The sequence below is a fragment of the Hylobates moloch genome, unplaced genomic scaffold (assembly GCF_009828535.3).
Source record: "Hylobates moloch isolate HMO894 unplaced genomic scaffold, HMol_V3 SCAFFOLD_7, whole genome shotgun sequence".
Taxonomy (NCBI): Eukaryota; Metazoa; Chordata; class Mammalia; order Primates; family Hylobatidae; genus Hylobates; species Hylobates moloch.
The window spans coordinates 13,769,085-13,790,719 of NW_026652282.1; the positions used below are offsets into that span (position 1 = coordinate 13,769,085).

The 21,635-nt window shown below is 41.7% G+C and overlaps 1 protein-coding gene and 1 non-coding gene across 2 annotated transcripts in view; one reads left to right on the forward strand and one right to left on the reverse strand.

The window, feature by feature from the left end:
- REPS2 (RALBP1 associated Eps domain containing 2) overlaps nt 1–21,635 on the forward strand; it is a 204,616-nt gene that overhangs the window by 87,314 nt on the left and 95,667 nt on the right. The window contains exons 6-8 of the mRNA XM_032757980.2: nt 11,012–11,147; nt 16,013–16,076; nt 18,446–18,588. Of these exons, the coding sequence (XP_032613871.1) occupies nt 11,012–11,147; nt 16,013–16,076; nt 18,446–18,588 (343 nt within the window). The remainder of the gene's footprint in view (nt 1–11,011; nt 11,148–16,012; nt 16,077–18,445; nt 18,589–21,635) is intronic.
- Nucleotides 8,074–8,205, reverse strand: LOC116812344 (small nucleolar RNA SNORA16B/SNORA16A family). Its single transcript, XR_004370648.1, has one exon. It is a non-coding gene; the product is annotated as a small nucleolar RNA SNORA16B/SNORA16A family (small nucleolar RNA).

The window sequence follows — 21,635 nt, forward strand, 5'->3', positions numbered from 1 at the left end:
TTTAATTAGCATATCTCTTTATTAGTGAAGTGAAATATCTTAAGTTTATGAGTCGCTTGTATTTCCTTTTCTGTGAACTGTTGATTCATATCCAGTGCCCCTTTTTCTTTTGAGTATTTGTTTGTCATTCTTAATGGCATGAAACCAGAAGCTGGTCTGTCTTTTCCTTTGGACCAGAGATATACTGGAGTGTGTGTGTGGAAGATTTCTCCCTGAGTGGTGAGAGGAGATGCTGGCACCTGAGGCTCTCGAAGGAGGTTATGGACCCCAGCTGCTTCCCAGTTCTGGAGAACCCCAGGCCTGCCTGCAATGGGGATTTCTTGTTTATAAGGTCATGACAATAAAGTTGAATTACTTAGTTTATGGGTAGAGATTAGGGCTAGAAAAAATCCTCTGTTGTTAGAGATGGTAAATGTCAACACTGTGTGTGTGCGTTGATCTCTCAGCATTGCTTAGACAGCTAAATTCTGTTCCTTTCACTGAAATGGGAGGGAGGAGGAGATAGAGGTAGAGATAAAGATAGATAGAGGGAGAGAGTATGAGTGTGTGTGTGTGTGTGTGTGTGTGTGTGTGTGTTTGGAAGAGTGAGTTTGATGCCTTTTCTAGGTATGTATTTGCTTTATTCTTGAGATCTTCTTTCACCAAATTCATTCCCCATTTCATCTGAGACCCCAGCTGGACGTTTATACCATCTCCTAAGGGGTCAAAGGTTAACATGTCCTCCAGGTGTCCTACTTCACGGAGTCTACTGTAGAACCCACATATACCTGAATGGACACTATTGCCACAAGGAGGTCCTATTTTTTCATAGCCTTCAGTCTCCTGCTTACTTATTTTCTTCACTTGCCTGTAGTTCTCTTTCTGATTTTCTAGCCCTTAACTTTTGAGGAAGGATTTCTAGCCCTTAACTTTTGAGGAAGGAAACATTTAATCTCAACTGATACTGAAGTTTATTTTCTCAGTGCCAATCTTTTCTACTTGTTTCTTTTTTCCTTTTCTTTTCATTGATTGATTGATTGATTGATTGAGATGGAGTCTCGCTCTGTTGCCCAGGCTGGAGTGCAGTGGTGCGATCTTGGCTGACTACAACCTCTGCCTCCCAGGTTCAAGCAATTCTCCTGCCTCAGCTTCCCGAGTAGCTGGGACTACAGGCGTGCGCCGCTGCGCCCGGCTATTTTTTGTATATATTTCTTTTAGTAGAAACGGGGTTTCACCATGTTGGCCAGGGTGGTCTTGAACTCCTGACCTCAGGTAATTCACCCACCTCGGCCTCCCAAAGTACTAGGATTACAGGCGTGAGCCACCATGCCTGGCCTCTACCTGTTTCTTAGTGTATTCCACAGGTGCTCACTGTGTACCCACACTTCTTGACAATAAAACAGATGTTTAGTTAATTTAGCCTCCCAGATGTATCTGAAAACACTGGGTTGAACCGCTGGTTCCAGGCAGTACTTTGTAAATCTGGAAGGGATAGTAGCTTATTCCCCAGGACCTTTTGGTCTCAGTTATATGCCAGGCTACGGATATGGAAGACTTCTTTACAACTGGCACCATTTTAGCCCCTGGGCCTATCAGTCTTTCCCTTGATCTCAGGCGAGCAGGGAGTGTCATGCCCCCGCAGTTGCCTATCCCAACAATAGTCACTACTGACTAAGGTGCTTCCTTGGTCCCAGTGCTGTGCTGGCCCTTTGCAGTCCTCCCAACAATCTCACAAGGTAGGTATTACATCTTCCATTTGTCCATTTGGAAATACTTAAGTGGCTTTCATGAGTCAGCCACCATGCCAGGGGTACACTGAGGAGTACACATACAGCCTCTTGCTCTCTAGGTGCTTGCAGTCAAAAGGGGGAGATAGATTTGAATCAAATGATCCCACCTATGCATGTGGAATTAAAAACTGACAATTGCCCTAAAGGCCTTAAAACATGGTACCATGTAGCAAAGGAATCCAGCCTATAGCTAGAAAGTGAGAGAAGGCTCCTTTAACAAAGTATCTGTTGAGCTGAGCTGTGAAGGATGAATAGAAGTTAACCAGGCTAAGGAAGGATGGTACTGGGAGGTGAGGAGAGGAGTGTTTCTTGTAGAGGTAAGAGCCTCTCCAAAACCGCACAGCAGAGCTGGGCTGCTGAGAGAGCTTTGCTTCTGTCACAATCAGAAAGCTACAGCATTGGGAAACTGCTGCCCTAGTGTCAGCTCCAACCAGATCCACACTACAAACAACCTTGGCAGCCACATGAAAGCTTTGTTCCCTGCCTGTAACTCGGGTCTGCATCAGTCTTCCGTGGGTGTATTTGTTGAGTGGAACCTAAGTCCTATTCGGAATTCTAGCAGCAAAGGTGTTTTGACAGTGGAGTTTTTAGCTAGCCAGCTTGTGCAGTGCTGGGACTTAGGGACGCCGACGGGTGGAATGGACTCGTGACCCAGTCTCTACCATATTTCACAGGGAGAGCAGATACATTTGAAGAACTGAAAGAAGGCAGCTGTGGCTAGAGCCTGGAGTGGGAGGGAGATGAGGTCGGAGAGGGAGGCAGGGCCCTGTGGGCTATGTGACTGCCTTGCAGGTGGGAGCTGATGGCTCAGAAGTTAATTTACTGGTTAGTAAGTGACCATGCCAGATTGGAACCCAAGTCTGTCTGCCTCTGGAACCTGTACTCTTTTTGTACCTCCAGTCAGTAGCCTCATTCTCCAAAGCATTCTTGAATTCTGTCCAAGTTGTGGATGCATCTGTTTCCCATCTGAACTCAGACTGCCTTGAGTGTGAAGGGGAGAACGTAGTGAAGAGACAGGCAGCCTTGGCCTGACCAGCAAGGACGAGGGTGGGAACGTCATCGCTTCGTTAATGGAAGTCTGCAGCCTTGTCAGAGTCTCCTCTTACTGCTGATTTCTCATTTTTCTTGGCTTTCTCCTCTAAGCAGAGCACAAAATCCTGATAATAGTGAAGGAAAAATGCCCTTCTGGAACAGCAAATCTTGGCCCCTGAGGGGAGAATTGGAGGCAGTGGTTACTAATGAGCATTTCTTATGTTAATCAAAATACTGTTAGCGCCACATACTGCAATCACAGTAAAATGATTACATACCTGGATTGTATGGCTAGCTCTAGGATTCTTTTGTGATGACGTGCCAGATGCTTACATGCAAAAACTATGTGAGAAATAAAATGGTGCTCTGTCAGTATGATTTAATAGTTCGCCAGCCAAAATCTAAAACTAAACTAGATGTTGGGGAGGAAGGTGTAATACAGCATAGTCATAGCTCAAGCACAGATCCTCAATCTGCAAAATTGCAGGAATGATTTAGGCATTGCAGTGAGGTTCTTTTTGTAATAAATCCTCTGTTTTTACAGGATGGATGAACAGATAGAGATAACTATAGAGCATGATGATCAAGCATACATACTTTGGACCCAGTTTGTATTCTGGCTCTACCATGTGCCATAAGTGTGTGGTCTTGGTAAATTACTTTGCTTACCTAATCCTCAGTTTCCTGTTCTGCAAAATGGGAATTACCGGATTTACCTCGCAGGGTTGTGAAGATGAAAATTGATTGTGTGCATTAGGTACTTACAGTGCCTGGCACTTAGCAAAGCAATGAATACTTGTTACCTGACATTCTTCTGTGTCTAAGTGATCGTTTTAAAAAGTATAGCTTATTGTAATAAGCAGCAACTGTGTGTTGCACATTAGGCTCAGAGAGATTCCTACAGTTTGGCAGTCAGCCTTCTGAACTATTGAAATTAGATCCCTAAGTAAGTTTGGTAATATGTGGTTAAAGGCATCTTTGAGGGTTTATTTCCCTGAAGAAACAGATAAGGTTAAATTTCTCTGTTGGGACTTAATTTTAACTAACTTCTCTACAGAAAAACCAAATTATTTATTGTAACTTCCTGTGACTCTATAATTATTTTGAAATAAAGACTAGAAAGAAGGAATTTTTTAAAAAGTTCTCTGACTTCAGAGGTAAGGGAGAGGGCTCAGCCTTTATAATGTTGGATGACATTATGTGATAAATGCATATAAAGTTCAACTTCAGTCAGTTTAAGGGAACTCAAGTTAACCTTTCTCTGTCTCTAGACTGGGATTGAGAATTTTTTTGAATGTTTGTTTGTTGACTCATTCAGCAAATAACTTGAGTGTTTCGTATGTGTTAGTCACTTTTCCAGGCATTTGGGATATAGCAGTGATCAGGATAGACAAAATTTTCTGTCCTCCTGGGTTTTATGGGATAGTATGGGGTAGGGTGAGAGGCAGAGCATAAACAAGATTGATAAAGTATAATTTGGAATCGTTTCATGTTAAAACAAAATTGCTAAGCTCTGTCTCCTTTCCTAGGTCCTTTTCTTCATTTCTCATTGAACGCTTTCCCCACAATTTTACTTGAGCTGTCTTTTCTTTTTAACTGGGAATCTCCTTTAAATCCATGGAAGATAAACCTGTATTACTCAAACACAGAAAGACTGCTATAAAAATGAATCAGCATCCTGGTCCTATAGATAGTCTGCATAGATAATCAAATTAGAATGAGAAAGTTGTTTGGGCTCATAATGGTCTAATGTCATTGGTCAGATTGCAAAACCACAATAGCTTCAGGCTTCCATCTCCAGGATGGGCTGTGTGGTGGTGAAGGGCAGATCTTCCTTTCCTTTGGACCTTGCTTGAAGGATACATTCATTGGGGGAACAGCTGCTATAGCAAATAGGCCCCACATTTTAATGACTTTGCAAAGTTGGTATATTTCTCACTAATATAACAGTTTGGCAGGCCGCTGTCCTCAGCATGGTGATTCATGCACCAGAGCTCCTTCTGTCCTGTCACTCTGCCGTCGTCTGTTCAGTGGGCACATAGGAAAGAGGGTAGAGGAGTGCCACAGGGTACTAGTCCTGCCTGGAAGTAGGGTGGGCCACTGGTGCTCACATTGCAATGGCTACAACTCAGTCATATGGCTGCATGTAACTTCAAGGGAGGCTGGAAAATGTCATTTCTGGTTGGGCAGCCACTTAGTGACACCTCTACACCAGGCATAGTAGAGCATGAATTATTGGAGGAGTCTGCTGTAATCCCACCTATCCGCACTGCCACCACTTGCCTCTGTGACTTTTTTTTCTGAGCCCCATGACTGACCAATTCCTATGATCTTTCTTTAGGCAAATTAATATTCACTTGGGCTATAGTGTAGCCTCACCAGCCCATTAGCTATCCTTTTCTTTACAGTAATCAAGTCTTCTCACATCTTTGCTAACGAGATCGTTTTGATCAGCAATTGCCTTGTGGTAGTCTTATTTCCAAAATATTTTTGGCGGAGGAGGCGTCCTCAGATATTCACTGTGGGCTTAGTATGAGCTTTTGATACTCTAGATAGTTTGTTTACTAAGGCACTAACAGGACACTGTTAAAAGATCATTACCCCTCATAGGCGAAATGGCTGGACTCTAAAACAGCATTTATAGGATGCCTTCGGGGTAGGTTTATATTTTAAACAGAAATGTTCTATGATTGAAACAATACACACACCCTTCTTAAGTTCTCTCCAACAATGCTTCCTTGCAATTCATATTATTTAGCTTTGTTTGATTTTTAAGATAGTTTGATAGTAGGGGTAAATGTTACCTTTTGGGATTTTATTAATAGTATTACTTTTTAATGAGTCTTTTGAAGTCTTTCATTATAAACAGCCTGCTTTCCCCAGAGATAATAACTTGCCATGCCAAATATTTGCATTTCACTTGAAACAAAACCAAGGGGTTGAATGTTTTAAATATAAGCAAATCTAATTCTCCTGTGTCTAGAGAAACTGTATAATGAACCATATGTATGTGGCTTAAGCAGACAGATGTGAAAGATTTCTCCCTCTCTCCTTTTATTTAAAAAACAAAACACTGGCAGAGCTCAAAATTGGCACCAAGTAGCAAATATCTCTGCTCAGCCAACAAAACCACTGGAGCTGGAGTTGACCGGGGGAGGCCTCTTTAGGGTGCATGCAAAAGTGGAGCTTTTCCTGGTCCTGGCTTCTACTTGGAAAGCTAAGGCTCCACAGCTTATTCACCCTCATTTCTCAGTGCCTTCAGGCTTCACAATGAGCCATTCTCAGGTGACTGACTTTTCAGATATTTGAGAAGATTGTTGTAGTTGATTGTTGGGTTGGTTCAGAAGAGATGGGTCCATGCATCTGGGTCCTGCGGTGACATGGCCTCTAGCTACTGACAAAGAGGTGCTGAGCTACCAAACAGACTCATAGGCTTCCTTTCACAAAGAACATCATAGGGCAGTGTTTCCACATCTCTTGCAATACAAGACATACCTCTGAACTTCCTCAAGCCTGCCAATAAGTAGAGCTCACACTACCTTTTAGTATCTGTGATGTACCTTCCAGGGAGTATAGGTGGGATAAAGGAGTATCTGATATGGCTCCTGTCCTTCACATTGAAACCTGGGTGAAGATGTTTAGGAACACTTTAAATGTTCGAACTGTGGTACTTACCATGACTATCATAAAGATTCATATATATTTTTTTGAGACAGGGTCTTGCTCTGTCACCCAGGCTGGGGTTCAGTGGTGTGATCATGGCTCACTGCAGCCTTGACCTCCTGGGCTCAGGTGACTCTCCCACCTCAGCCTCCTGAGTAGCTGGGACTACAAGTGCATGCCACCATGCTTGGCAGTTTTTAAATATTTTTTGTAGGGATGGGGATTTGCCATGTTGCCCAGGCTGGTCTCAAACTCCTAAAGTCAAGTGGTCTGCCTGCCTTGGCCTCCCAAAGTGCTGGGATTATGGGTGTGAGCCAACATGCCCAGCCAAGATTCGTATTTTTTTAAGATGCTCAAATCACTTGGTTTATTAAATCAATTTCAAGCATACAGCGAGAAGCAAGGGGAAAGAGATGGGGGTAGGTTAGCACACTTAGTGCAAACCAGTAGAAGGGCCACTCTGTGGGTTACACAGAGCTCATGTGCCCTCTCCCTTTGTCCTAAGGCCTTTCTAGGTTTAGGGAGTAGGAACTCTCCTTGCCCACTTAAGTTTTCTTGAAAAGGAAGAGGAGTTGGGGTTCTCATGGGAATCTAAGAAATGAGAGCCAAGGAGTGGCCCACTGGTCTGTAGGGGTGGGAGTTCTTGGCTGTTCATGCTTGTTCTGCTGTTAACAGGCCTTGCCCTGGTTGCGTTAAGTTTGCTCCACTGTCCACTTATCTTTAGGCTTCTGCAGCCTTTGTTGCCCCCCGGCTTTGTGTCCTGTCTGTACCTACCTCCCAGTTTGTGCTGATGCTTGGTTCTGGCGCCCTCATAACTTTAAGCCCCACCTACCCTTTGTCTATACCACAGCCCCACTGAGCATCTGTTTAGGGTCTACTTTCTCTGCTCATTGGCCTTGATATTTCTCATCCACATTCCCAAGAATGAGCATCTGACCTAAGCCCTTGTCAGAGCATCCCAAAGGCCAGTATACTGTGTGCCCACGAACCCTTACTCCCACTCAGGTGATGCCAGGCGTGAGGTGGGTCATGGTGCCCATACAAAGCTGCCAGGCCCACCTTTGCAGCAGAGCATGGGAACGAGCGGTGCCGTCTGTCATGGCCGTGGGTATGGCAGGTACATTGGAGGATTTGAGCAGGGGAAGAGTGTTCTGGGAAGAAGACAAACATCTTACCCCTGAGGAGTGAGCATGTGCAGTTGGAAAGCCTGCTGAGAGGAGGCTGGGGTGCAAGGCTTCTGAAGGCCAGGTGGAGGAGGTGGACTTTTCTGTTAGGCAGCAGGTCATCTCTGCAGGCTTTTAAGCAGAGGAGTTAATCACCCCCTTCTGTTCATTCCTGATTTCTGTCGTCAGAGTAGACCTGAGACCTGCTAAGAGGCCACTAATGCCACGCTGGAGTGAGGTGATGTCGAGAGGAGCTAGAAAGCAGATGGTTATGGCATTGAGGAAAGAGCATACATGGGCTGACAGGGACAGCTACGCAGCAGCTTCATGAGCAGGAGGGAAAGGGCATGTTCTAGGGGAGCAGCAGCTTCCATGTTAGACTCAGGAATGCAGCAGACCCAACATCCAACTTGGAGATTTCTTCTCTTTTTCTTTTTTTTCAATGGAACCGTATTTTCGCAAAATGTTACAGATCAGTTATAGCAAACAGAATGGTGATGGTCAAGGAAACCGACTCTGGGCTCCTTTTTGACCGCAGCAGCTATGTGGAAGCAGCTGCAGCTGTGATAAGAGCTGCCCAGCATGGAGATTTCTGTGTCTTCATTCGCTGGGAAGTGGTGGGACGGAGCTTCTGACCCACATCCCACCTTCTTCACGAATCATCTTTGCCACCAAATCGTTGACTCATAGGTGTCTGTTCTTGTCTCTCCTGCCCATGCCTAGCTTTTAGGTTCCTTTGCTCCGGCCATTTCTGTCAGGGCTGACCTGGAGGGCAGTGCTCCTATGAGTTCTCCACATTATATCATGGCCAGTAATCTAATCCAATTCAAGCTGACATCCTCCACCCTATGTTCTACCAACGGAACCTGATCAGACATCTGGGCTCATTCAGAAAGTGCTGCTAGGGCATGGCTTTGGAATTTGGTGGGAGCATTTTGGAAGGTTGTGTGGTCTGTTTGGTTGTTTGGTGCTTGGACTGGATTTTGATCTTTTTTGCTTTATTTTTATTGAGACAGAGTTTTGCTCTTGTTGCCCAGGCTGGAGTGCAATGGCGCGATCTCAGCTCACTGCAGCCTCCACCTCCCAGGTTCAAGTGATTCTCCTGCCTCAGCCTCCCGAGTAGCTGGGATTACAGGCACCCACCACCACACCTGGCTAATTTTTTGTATTTTTTTTTTTAAGTAGAGACGGGGTTTCACCATGTTGGCTAGGTTGGTCTTGAACTCCTGACCTCAGGTGATCCACCCACCTCAGCCTCCCAAAGTTCTGGGGTTACACGTGTGAGCCACTGCTCTGGGCCTGTTTATTTTTATAATAATAAGAGGTTTTTGAAAAAAATTCAGATAGATGCAACCCAGTTAAAAAAAATCCCGTTATACAAAATCCTGCCTTTGAATAAGAGATTAAAAAAAGATGGTCATTATTTGCTGTCTGCAGGGGTTCACTAAGGGATATTGGTAAGTTCCCTGAGCTCGGAAAAAGTATAATAATTAATACCCACTTACATCTCCAAAGTCTTGAGGTGCTCAAACAAGTAGGAGTGTGTGAAATGCTTTGTACATATCAAAGCATTCTGTGAAATTTAAGGTATTAACTAATGGATAATGACTTCTTGAACATTTAAGAATGGTTTGATTTACATTTAGTAGAAACTCATCTAGTATGAAAATGATACACTTATTACCAATGACTAACAACCCTACAGCTCTCAACCTCTTTATGTAACCTTCCTTCTGACTAAAGGACCCAAATGACTTTGAGGAATAGCCTGTTTGCTGGGTGCATTCTCACTCAGCACTTCTGGAAATATCCATTCTACAGGTAGTATTTCATCTCATTGTCCTGGCCTTCCCAAAGCACCCTTAACCCAAGGTGTGAGATATCAAAGTAATACATATTTTACTTCAGAGGTGACATCTCAAGGTTTTACAGTAGCTCAACATTTTCTAGTCTCCTTTCTCTGAACATTGTCAGAGGGGAGACAGGCGTTCCTGGGAAGAATTAATTCCTGGAATGGTGTGTGCATGGGTGTGGGGAAGGGGAGGAGATGGCCGGCTGTCTTTTCTAGGGTTAGTGGGTGGAATTGCCCGCCCAATGATTAATTCCCTCCTTGACAGTGTGTTCAGAAGCAGGCACCTTGATGGCTCTTTAGCAGCAATACCCCTCCCCTTCTTTCCTAGCCTCCTTTTGTCATAAAGCCTCATTTTTTTTTTTTTTACTTTTTTTTTTTTTTTTTGAGACAGAGTCTCACTCTGTTGCCCAGGCTGGAGTGCAATGGTGCGACCTCCGCTCCCAGGTTCAACCTCCGCTTCCCAGGTTCAAGTGATTCTCTTGCCTTAGCCTCCCGAGTAGCTGAGATTATAGGCACGCACCACCATGCCCAGCTAATTCTTGTATTTTTAGTAGAGATGGGGGTTTCATCGTGTCGGCCAGGCTGGTCTTGAACTCCTGACCTCGTGATCCGCCTGCCTCGGCCTCTCAAAGTGCTGGGATTACTTGCGTGAGCCACTGTGCCCAGCCAAGCCTCATCCTTCTTGTGTTCACCTCTTGGTCCTGTGAAGGTGGCCCTTGGCAAGTACCTCTTTAGTCTTAGGGTTCATGGGAGGCATAGAACGAAGGCCCACGCCTCCTAGCATCAACATTTCCCTTCGTCCGCCAATGCCTACCTTAGCTTTGTTTTCTCCCACACTACTTCCCTGGTTTTCTAGGCTCTTAAATCCTCAAATTTGACTTGCATGCCCTCTAGTGGCAGGTCTGATGCACCCCTTGTTACCCTGTTTATTGTGGTACCATAACAGCTGTTCTCACCACCCAGCTCTGTTACTAAACATTATCTGTAATTCAGAAATGCCGAATGAGAGGTTCAGTGGTCCCGACTTGCCACTCAGGTAGGAGCTGGAAATGTGGGATTTGAATTGGAGCTTTTGATTCCTGGATTTATACAGCGTTTCAGCGTAACGGCAACAGTAAAAAAGATGTGGTTGTAGCTGTTCTAGTTTCTTTTTTGTCGTTTAAAAAGAATCCAGATTATTTTACTATCCACTCAGCTAATCTGAAAGAATGAAAATGTGAGGAATAGTGGAAAATAAGAATGATCATCTTTTTTAACCCTTTATTACAATTAGAAATTTTTGTCACTTACTGAGTATTCAGTATTTCATGCCTCAGTCCTGTTAACTTTGAAGAATACAAAAAATATATAAAGCATGATGTCTGCCCTTAAGTTTCTGTTCTAGTTAGATTCTAGTTATGAGGCAGTTAAATTTCTTCACCTGAGGAAAAAAATTAAGCATAACACATGATAACTTTTATTGGTGTTTAATTTTTCTACTTCTCACTAAAGACAGGTTCTCTGAGCATTTACTTTTTAATTTATTCTTAAAGTCCTTTTCAGTGGAGAGAGAACTACAGGATAACAGCAGTTACCCTGACGAACCCTGGAGGATAACAGAAGAACAGCGCGAGTACTATGTCAATCAGTTCCGATCCCTTCAGCCAGACCCAAGCTCTTTCATTTCAGGTAAGAATGTGGGCTCCCCAGGCATCACTCTCACCAGAATCACAGCCACCATCTTGAGAAATCATTCACGCAAAATGAGTATGGCAGCCTTCTGTGATTTCAGTTTGTTTTTCATCTAAAGTCGAATTTCTTATCAGATGTAAACCATGCAGAAAAACAGTTGCCAATGACGTTTGGAAAATTATATTTCCATTTCAAAGGGCTTAAGTGGGAATTTGGGGGCAGCTTGGCCCAGACCCTGCACCTTATCAGCTGAGGCTGATAAGTTCTTGAAATGCTAGTGTGTTGCCCCAAGGGGCCACCTCTCATTGCTTCCTCGTTATATTAGAGCTCGGGCAAGGACAGAATGTGGCCTCCTAAGGAGCTGGTGTCACAAGTCTTTTTATGTTATATGTGCCTTCAAACTTCAAACTCAGGCTCGTTTTCTTTGGCTCAAATGTTTGTCCTCCAGTTTTTCTGAGAGAAATTAAAATGGGGGAGGAAAATTGGCCAGTGCTTTCCTGCTTGTCAGTTCTTCTGGGTTGTCTTCAGGTATATAGATTTCTGTTGAGTTCTCATGTAAAATTCAAGCTGAGAGGAACTGGTTTAATGCCAGCATGGCTACATTTTACCAGGCTGAAAGACTAACAGTGAAACAGTAGAGTCTAGAAGAAAAATTCATAAAGCTTTCTTTTTAGACTTTAAAGTTTGAAGAATAACAGTATGTCCTTAATAATTGTAACCTGCCATATTGAAGTATGGGCAAAGATTAGTTTTATCTTGTGAAATGAGGCACATAATTGAAATATACTTGTATAAGTAATTGCAAACATCATTTACTGATTGGTGGTAATGGCTGTATTGACGGCAGAATAGTACAGATACAACAAATTAATGTTGACGTCGTGATTAAGGAAAATATGCAGAAACCCATATTGCACGATTTGACCACTTGCTAACCTTACCCCGTGCTCATGTGAGTTTCTTCACGACATATGCAAATATTTAGCCAAATACAAACAGGTACTTGTTAGAAATGTTTTTGTTTTCTTTTAACTTTTGTATCTTGCAGAATTTCAGATATAGACACAACTAGACTGGCTGGTACAACAAACCTCTGTGTACCTATCACATAGCCCCAGTGATTTTCTCTTACCTACAGTTAACACATAAGGTTGTTTCAGTCAGTCAATGATTGTGGTCCCATAACAGTATCACGGAGCTGAAAAATTCCAGCTCCATTCATCACCTGGGGATGCCGTAGCCATCATGATGTTGTAGCACAAGGCAGTGCTCACATAAATGTGATGATGCTGGTGAAAACAAACCTGTGCTACCAGTCGTATAAAAGCCTAGTACATATGATTATGTACAGTATATAATACTTAATAATAAATGGCTATTATTAGCTTATTATGTATTTATTATGCTATACTTTTTTTCTTTTTCTTTTTTTTTTTTTTTTTGAGATGGAGTCTTGCTCTGTCGCCCAGGCTGGAGTGCAATGGTGCGATCTCGGCTCACTGCAGCCTCCGCCTCCCAGGTTCAAGTGATTCTTCCGCCTCAGCCTCCCGAGTAGCTGGGACTACAGGCGCATGCCCCACACCTGGCTAATTTTTGTATTTTTGGTAGAGATGGGGTTTCACCATGTTGGCCAGGCTGCTCTCAAACCCCTGACCTCATGATCCACCTGCCTCAGCCTCCCAAAGTGCTGGGATTGCAGGCGTGAGCCACCATACTTGGCCTTTTATTATGCTATACTTTTACTGTTATTTTAGAGTATACTCTTACTTATGTATAAAAAAAAAAGTTACCTGTAAAACAGCCTCAGGCAGGAACTTCAGGAGGTATTCCAGAAGAAGGCATTGTCATCCTAGGAGGTGGCAGCTCCCTGTGGGTTATTGTCTTCTTCTAGTCACCTCCACAGTATAGAGGTGGAAGACAGTGTTATTGATGGTCCTGACCTTGTGAAGGTCTAGGCTGATAAGTGTTTGTGTTTCAGTTTTTAACTAAAAAGTTTATAAGTGTTTGTGTTTCAGTTTTTAACCAAAAAGTTTAAATGGTAAAAAAATTAAAAATTTTAAAAATAGAATAATAGAATAAAGATACAAAGAAAGAAAATATTTTTGCACAGCTGTGTAATTTTTTTAAATTTTTAAATTTTTGTGGGTACATAGGTGTATATATTTATGGGGTACATGAGATGTTTTGATACAGGCACACAATATGAAATAAGCACATCATGAAGAATGGGGTATCCATTTCCTCAACCATTTATCTATTAAGTTGCAAACAGTTTGACTACACTCTTTATTTTAAAATGGTACAGTGTGTTTTTGTTTTAAGCCAAGTGTTATTACAATGGAGTCAAGAAGGTTAAAATAAATTTTAAAGTTTATGAAGTAAAAACTTACACCCTAAGGTTAATTTATTATTGATGAAAGGAATTTTTTTTGGTAAATTTAGTGTAGCCTGAGTGTGCAGTATTTATAAAGTCTACAGTAGTGTACAGTAATGTCCTAGGCCTTCACATTCACTCACCACTCACTCTCTGACTTACCCAGAGCAACTTCCAGTCCTGCAAGCTCCATTCATGGTAAGGGCCCTATAAAGGTGAACCATTTTTCATCTTTTATACCGTATTTTTACTGTGCCTTTTCTATGTTTTTTTTTTATTTCTTTCTTCTTCTTTTTTTTTTTTTTTTTGAGACAGGGTCTTACTCTGTGCCTAGGCTGGAGTGCAGTGATGTGATCTCGGCTCACTGCAGCCTTGACCTCCTGGGCTCAAGTGATCCTCCCACCTCAGCCTCCCTAGTAGCTGGGACTACAGATGCACATCACTATGCCTTGCCTGGCTAATTTTTTTGTAGTTTTTTTTGTAGAGAGGAGGTCTCTATGTTGCCCAGGCTGTTTTCTATATTTAGTTGTGTTTAGATACACAAATAGTTACTATTGTGTCCCAGCTGCCTATAGTATTCAGTACAGGAACATGCTGTACAGGTTTGTAGCCTAGGAGCAGTAGGTTCTACCATCTAGCCTAGGTGTATAGTAGGCTATACCATCTAGGTTTGTGTAAGTACACCCTGTGCTGTTCGCACAATGAGGAAATCACCTCTTGATGCATTTCTCAGAACGTATCCCTTTTTCTAGAAAAGGAATCTCATAATATGTGGTCTTTTGTGTCTCTTTCATTTAGCATAATGTTTTAGTTTTTTTAAATTAAAACATTTGTGTGGGTACATAGGTGTATATGTTTATGGGGTATGTGAGACGTTTTGATACAGGCATGCAATGCATAATAATCACATCATGGTAAGTGGGGTATCCATCCCCTCAAGCATTTATCCTTTGAGTTACAAACAATCCAATTACATTCTTTAAGTTATTTAAAATATACAATTAAGTTATTGACTATAGTTACCCTATTGTGCTATCAAGTAGTAGATCTTATTCATTCTTTCTAACTAGTTTTCTGTACCCATTAGCAATCCCCTGCCTCGCCCCTACTCTCTCCCCGCCACTACCCCTCACAGCCTCTGGTAACCTTCCTTCTACTCTCTATGTCCATGAATTCAATTGTTTTGATTTTTAGATCCCACAAATAAGTGAGAACATGCGATGTTTGTCTTTCTGTGACTGACTTATTTCACTTAACATAATGATCTCCATTTCCATCCATGTTGTTGCAAATGATTGGATCTCATTATCTTTTTAATGGCTGAATAGTACCCCACTGTGTATACATACCACATTTTATTCATCTGTTGATGGACACATAGGTTGCCTCCAAATCTCAGCTATTGTAAACAGTGCTGCAACAAATATAGGAGTGCACATATTTCTTTGATATACTGATTTCCTTTCTTTTAGGTATATACCCAGTAGTGGGATTGCTGGGTCATATGGTAGCTCTAATTGTAGTTTTGTGAGGAACTTCCAAACTGTTCTCCATAGTGGTTGTACTAATTCCCACCAACAGTTAGCATAATGTTTTAAATGCTGATTCATGTTGTATGTACCAGAATTTCATTCCTTTTTATTGCTGAATAATTCCATTATATCAGTATATCCCATTTTATTTATCCACTCATCAGTTGATAGGCATATGGTGTTCTTCCACTTTTGGAGTATTAAGAATAATGCTGATTTGAATATTTGTGTACCAGTTTTTATGTGAACATATATTTTTATTTCTCTTGAATACATACCTAGGAGTGGAATTGCTAGATCAAACTGTATTGGGAGGTGAAAGCATTCAAATTCAATCTCAGTAAGGTCTAACATTTCAAGTACAGCTGGGTCTTGCAGTTATGTAACATGTAAAGTGGAATAATTGCCTGATTTCAATTGATACAGGTAAATCAACAATGAAGGAAGAAAGATTCCTGGATAAGTTTCTCAAAATGCCACTAGGAATTCTTAAATCTCACCAAAAGCTTTCCCAAGATGTCTGTCTTATCTCTGTGTGGTGTGATCAATGGTATTAATTTTCTTCTTTTTGGTCAGTTTTCTATTACTTTTCTATTTGAAATTTCTGTTTGAAATCTGCCAAATTTGTTCAAAGTTTTGAAATTCGTCTTTTAAATTTTTGGAAAAATTTTGCAGATTTTGGTAAAAATGAAGCAGAAACTAATTTATGTGATTTGCATCTTTCATGAGCATTATGTTATTGCTTCTTTTGCCCTATTGTAATTTACATATTTTTAAAAAAGCTATTCATGTGTTGCTTTTGGTCCCATGATTCATAATTGCTTTGAGGAATAAATATGTTTGTGGTTATACAGAAGAGATTGCTGTATGAAAAAATTGTGATTCATTTGTATATAAATGTAAAAGCTACTCTAGCTGAGTAATTAATGGTTTATTTAAACAATGGCACTTGACAGGTTCTGTGGCCAAGAACTTCTTCACCAAATCAAAGCTTTCCATTCCAGAACTCTCCTATATATGGTAAGTACAATTAATGCCATATGACATTCATACCATCATCCATAACTCATCCTTTAGTTCCTACCTTTGCATTTTTTAAAGTCTTATGTTTTGAATGATGTTTTTAACAGACTACAAGAGTGAATACAACTCAGATTTTTGTTGCTGTGAAAATTAAATGTTATATGAAAAGCACAGTGAACAATGTCTGGCACATATTAAGCACTATGAGTGTTAACTATTATTTTAAAGTAATTTTCTAATTATTATCCCCATCTCAATCCCTTTTCAGTCTAGGCAATTGTGGGCACATGAGACTTACCATCCTGTAGATTTCATTTTCAGACTTTTCTACTAGGTGTGATACAAGTAACCAGAGGAGCTTGACAAACTATTTTTTATATTTTATAAGGCTGAGTGAACAGAAGGTTGAGGAATATTTTGGAGTTAGGTTAGGTTTGACTATTCTAGCTGCCTCTGAGCTTTGTAAATTTGGCTGGTGTTTATCAGTTGGGCCCTAATTCAGACTTGCAGCTGTGGTATCCACCGCACCTTTATGCCCTCTGGTTCCAGAAGGGCTGTGCTGGGATGGTCCAGATGGCTCTATTTGCATTCATGAAAATGCTCGGTGCTGCTGTAAACTCTCGGCTGTGTGTGGGCTAGTTCTTCCCCAAAACTGGGCGGGAGATCGCACTGCTATAAATATATAATTAAAAACATTGGAATGTTTATATAAAGCTTTTTGCATGAGGATTTACAGAATTATGATAGGATTTAAAATTGCTTGTCATGTTTTGTGCATCTTATTGGAAAACTACTCCAATAATACTCATGCGTGTCAGTGTATCTGTGATTCTGAGCTGGATTTAGGTTCTTCAACAATATATACTCTGGCATAATTTTTTTTTTGTTTTTACAAGCCTTATATTAGTTTTGTTTTTGTTTTGTTTTTTGTTTGTTTGTTTGTTTGTTTTTTTGGAGATGAGGGCTCACTCTGTCACCCAAGCTGGAGTGCAGTGACATGATTATAGCTCATTGCAGCCTCTGACTCCTAAGCTCAAGCAATCCTCCTACCTTAGCCTCCCAGCTAGCTTTTCATTTTTTTCTAGAGACAGGGTCTTGCTATGTTGACCAGGCTGGTCTTGAACTCCTTGCCTCAGGCAATCCTCCCGCCTTGGCTTCTGAAAGCGCTGGGATTACAGGCAGGAGCCACCATGCCCGGCCCTTATATTAGATTTTCTGGCTAGGGAAGAAAAAAGAAATTATCATTTTGAAAAGAATACCATTTGTTTTGGCAGAATTCCCAGTCTAAACATTATTGGCATGAGGCCTCCTATCTTTTTGTTGAGACACGCCTATGAAAGCTGAATGGTATTCTTTCGATCCAGCATATGAAGCAGTTTCCTGACCCCTCACTCTGGGGAACAGCTATTTCAGGGCCCCAGTGCATTCGAAATTGGAGGAGGAGGATGTGAATGGTCTAAAGGAAAGTTATGGAGCTTACCTTAGAAATATATTTTCTTTCAAATAGTAATACCTTTCTAGAATAATTTTGTATATGTCTTATCTCTATGCTTGTCCTAACACAAGTACACTTGTCCCTATCTACCTAAGAGATGGTTAAGCTTATGGGGTCTTAGATAGAATACTTTGGCAAGTAAGTTTCTTTTGTGCTGAGTAAATAGGTCTGTGCCTTTTAGTGGGAAATAATGACTGAAGTTAAGCCTGTTTAAGACTCCCCCTTTCTTCCTTTTTGTCTTATCTGGTTCCAGTCTTCTTTAGTTACTAGTTTTATCCTAAAACATAATTCATTCCATTTTTTATTGAGCTTACTTGTATTTTCCCAGGAGGGAGTTCTCAAGCAAAGAACAGTTTGGTACAAAAATTTACGTGACTTGAAAAGTTCAAGGTTTTCCCTTAAAGCTGAAAAACAAAGAGCTTATTTCTGTGCTCCAGGTAAACTGCGTAATGGCTGGGACAACTATAAAATGCCTGGGGCCACCCTTCCTCTGCCTGTTTTGAACACCATGTCCAGGGCTTTTCACCCCATGCAGCCTGCATTTACTGAATGACTGTGGACTTCTGGGTATCATTTTTATTTCTGTGCCATAGTTTCTTGTCCTATGTCCTCAGTGCTGTAAGACACACCAACTAGGGAACCTGAATAATTTAAATTTTTATTTGTAAAATGCTACTGATGCTGATCCCATCAATCGGCATTTTTCTTCCTCGGAGTGGCTCCCAGAGATTTCAAATGGATTTGGCTAGGAGAGTTTGGGTATCTGGCAGGGCCATCACCACAGAGTCTGCGAGTTTTATTGGCATGTTTGGGCCGAGTAACTTGTTCTGTAAGCCCCATGGTAGGTACTCATGACATTTGTTTCATTTAGGGAGCTTAGTGATGCTGACTGTGATGGAGCCCTGACCCTTCCTGAGTTCTGTGCTGCGTTTCATCTCATTGTGGCTCGGAAGAACGGCTACCCATTGCCTGAGGGCCTGCCTCCAACTCTGCAGCCAGAATACCTGCAGGCAGGTAAGGCCTCACCATCAATTGTAAACCTTAAGTACTTTTCCTCCAGGCTGTGTAAAAAACTTGTTTCTTGAAATGGTGTCCAGATACTTTGGGGAGTCCTTGGTATTTACAGTTATTGTTCTTTAACTGCTGTTAGACTTTCACATCTCATAATGTGAGGAATAGGGCTGATCTGGGTAAGTGTGTATTACCTGTTTTTCTCATTCTATACCATCTGGATGGATTTGAACCAAAGTCACTTACCCTTTCATGACAGTTGTGAAATAGGCAAGTACTGAACCTCACAGCTGGTATAAAATGAAGAGGAAGATCCTGTAGAGCCAAGTGTTAACTTGGCATTTTTAGGCATACCCCAGTGTCTCTGGGTGGCCCTGGGCAATGGAGTGGAATAGAACTCTTATACCTAATTTAAAAGTCAAAAAATTAGCCGGGCACGGTGGCTCACGCCTGTAATCCCAGCATTTTGGGAGGCCGAGGCGGGTGGATCGTGAGGTTGGGAGATCGAGACCATCCTGGCTAACATGGTGAAACCCCGTCTCTACTAGAAAATACGAAGAAAAAAATTAGCCGGGCATGGTGGTGGGTGCCTGTAGTCCCAGCTACTTTGGAGGCTGAGGCAGGAGAATGGCGTGAACCCGGGAGGCGGAGCTTGCAGTGAGCCGAGATAGCGCCACTGCACTCCAGCCTGGGAGAAAGAGTGAGACTCTGTCTCAGAAAAAAAAAAAGAAAAAAAAAAAAGTAAAAAAATTACATGCAGTGAAATGTGCAAAGTGTTGTCACCTTAAATGTATGCTTGATGAATTTTTGTTTATGTATACACCCATGTAACTACAATCAGATGAAGATATAGAATATTCTAGCATATCAGAAGGTTAGAACTGTTATATTTCTCCTTAATAAAACAGTCTCGCTCAAATTATTGTTTTGGACCCTTTAGATGGGAAAGAGTCATGGTGAGTATAACGTGTATTAATTCCTTTGGGAGAGTAGAAAAATTAATAGTGTGTCTTGCCCTTTTCAAAGGCAAGTGGGCACTGGTCTGATTTCCATTATTCATGGAAGTATAGTGCTCATTGAGAGGCCCCAGAAACAGCTGGTGCTTTCAACAGCCTTTCTCACTTTTTAGGGAAGGGCTGTTAAAGAAATGAGAGCTTAGTCATGGGTGATTATTAGCAAGAGGGAGCAGTGTCTAAAGAAACTTTAATTACTTATTAGTAGAGTATAAATTTTGTGATTAGATCTGAAAAAGGCCTTAGATTATCTTGTCTAGCCCTTTCCTCATGATGACACCAGATTCAAAGTGGCAAATGTCTTATCTAAGTCAGTCTCGGGGCCTCTGACTCTCTTAAATAAAAAGTCTGTCATTTTCTGTGTTAAATAGTGAGAGAATAGGAACTCAACCAAAGGGAAGAGGCCAAGTTTGTGGCTGCTGCTAAGTGACAGGTAAACATGTTGGGGGAAGAGTGACCCATTCTGGGATCTTCTTCAAATGTCCACATAAAATATATGAAGGGGAGAGTTCAGAGAGCAAAACCTACTAATTTCTGGACTTGGATTTTGCTAACAATACCTGCTTTCTGCCTACTGCAGGCTGTAACTCTAGCCTGCTGCCCTTCCTTAGATGCTTGGAAGACTCTCATGGGTCCCAGGAATTAGCTTGCAGTTGAGGAGCATGGGAAACTCTTCTTTTCTCTTTGGTGTCTCTCTGTGTCCATCTCATTCTCTCCCTCGTCTTGTCTTGTCTTGTCTTGTCTTGTCTTGTCTTGTCTGTTCTTTCCGTTTCTCCTGAATCAGGGCAAAGAAGCACTGGCATTCTGGGGGCGATCTTGACGCCTACATGGCTCTCATTGCCAAGGCAGCGCAGGGTCATAGAGGAGCCCCTTTTCTTGGGATTGGAGACACATGGGGCTTTTGTCTCTCTCTAAAGGGAATTAATAGCTGGCAAAGGGCCAAGTTCTGTTCTAGGGTTATATTTAATACTTTCACTGTGTCCTCTTTCAAGCCCTGGAGAGAGTCCTGGGTAACCTCATCTCCCATACCCACACTGAGTTTTCTGTTTGGGGGTCATGACTAGTACTGTTTTATTGTTTTGATGCCATGTGGCCATGGAACCTGTGGGACATGCCATGACTCCTTATTTGGTAAGTCACTTTTGTAGGTCTCCAAGTGTTTCACAGACTATTTCAAAAGTCACTGACATAACGGCTGGGTGTGGTGGCTCACACCTGTAATCTCAGCACTTTGGGAGTCCAAGGCAGGTGGATCATTGGAGGTCAGGAGTTTGAGACCAGCCTGACCAACATGGTGAAACCCCATGTATTAAAAATACAAAAATTAGACAGATGTGGTGGCGCACACCTGTAGTCACAGCTACTAGGGAGGCCAAGGCAGGAGAATAACTTGAACCTGGGAGGCAGAGGTTGCAGTGAGCCAAGATTGTGCCACTGTACTCTAGCCTGGGTGACAGAGCGAGACTCCATCTCAAAAAAAAAAAAAAAAAGTCACTGACATAATTTTTAGACATCTGAAAGCCCTGAGCTAAAAGTATGTTACCAGGAAAGAAGTAATCTCTTGATTCCTTTCCTACTGCCAATGGCTTCTTTTGACCTGCTTATTCAGTAGAGGAGAATCTATAAAAAAGAGTGCCAATGAGCCCCATGTTTCTTCCTGGACTTTTATGGAGACTGTCAGCATGCATTTATACAGGAACAAGGGAAGAATCCGTCATATACGCTTCAACTAAACAAAAATTGCACATCATTTCCAGAGCTTGTGGGATTAATCTTAAATAATAATTATATAGTTCTAACAGAAAACATGAAAGAACCCATAAAACTCTATCAAACTCAGTGATGGTATATTTTAAAATGCTTTATCACCTATGTTTATCGTTGTATGAAGCTTAAGAAAATGGCCAGAACCACCCAGGTCTCCTCTGCTTTTTTTGCTTTTCTTTGCAAAATATGAGTGATCCTATTCATTTTTTTGTTCATTTTAATGGCATCTCATTTACTGTTTTTCTTTTTTCTTTCTTTTTTTTTTTTTTT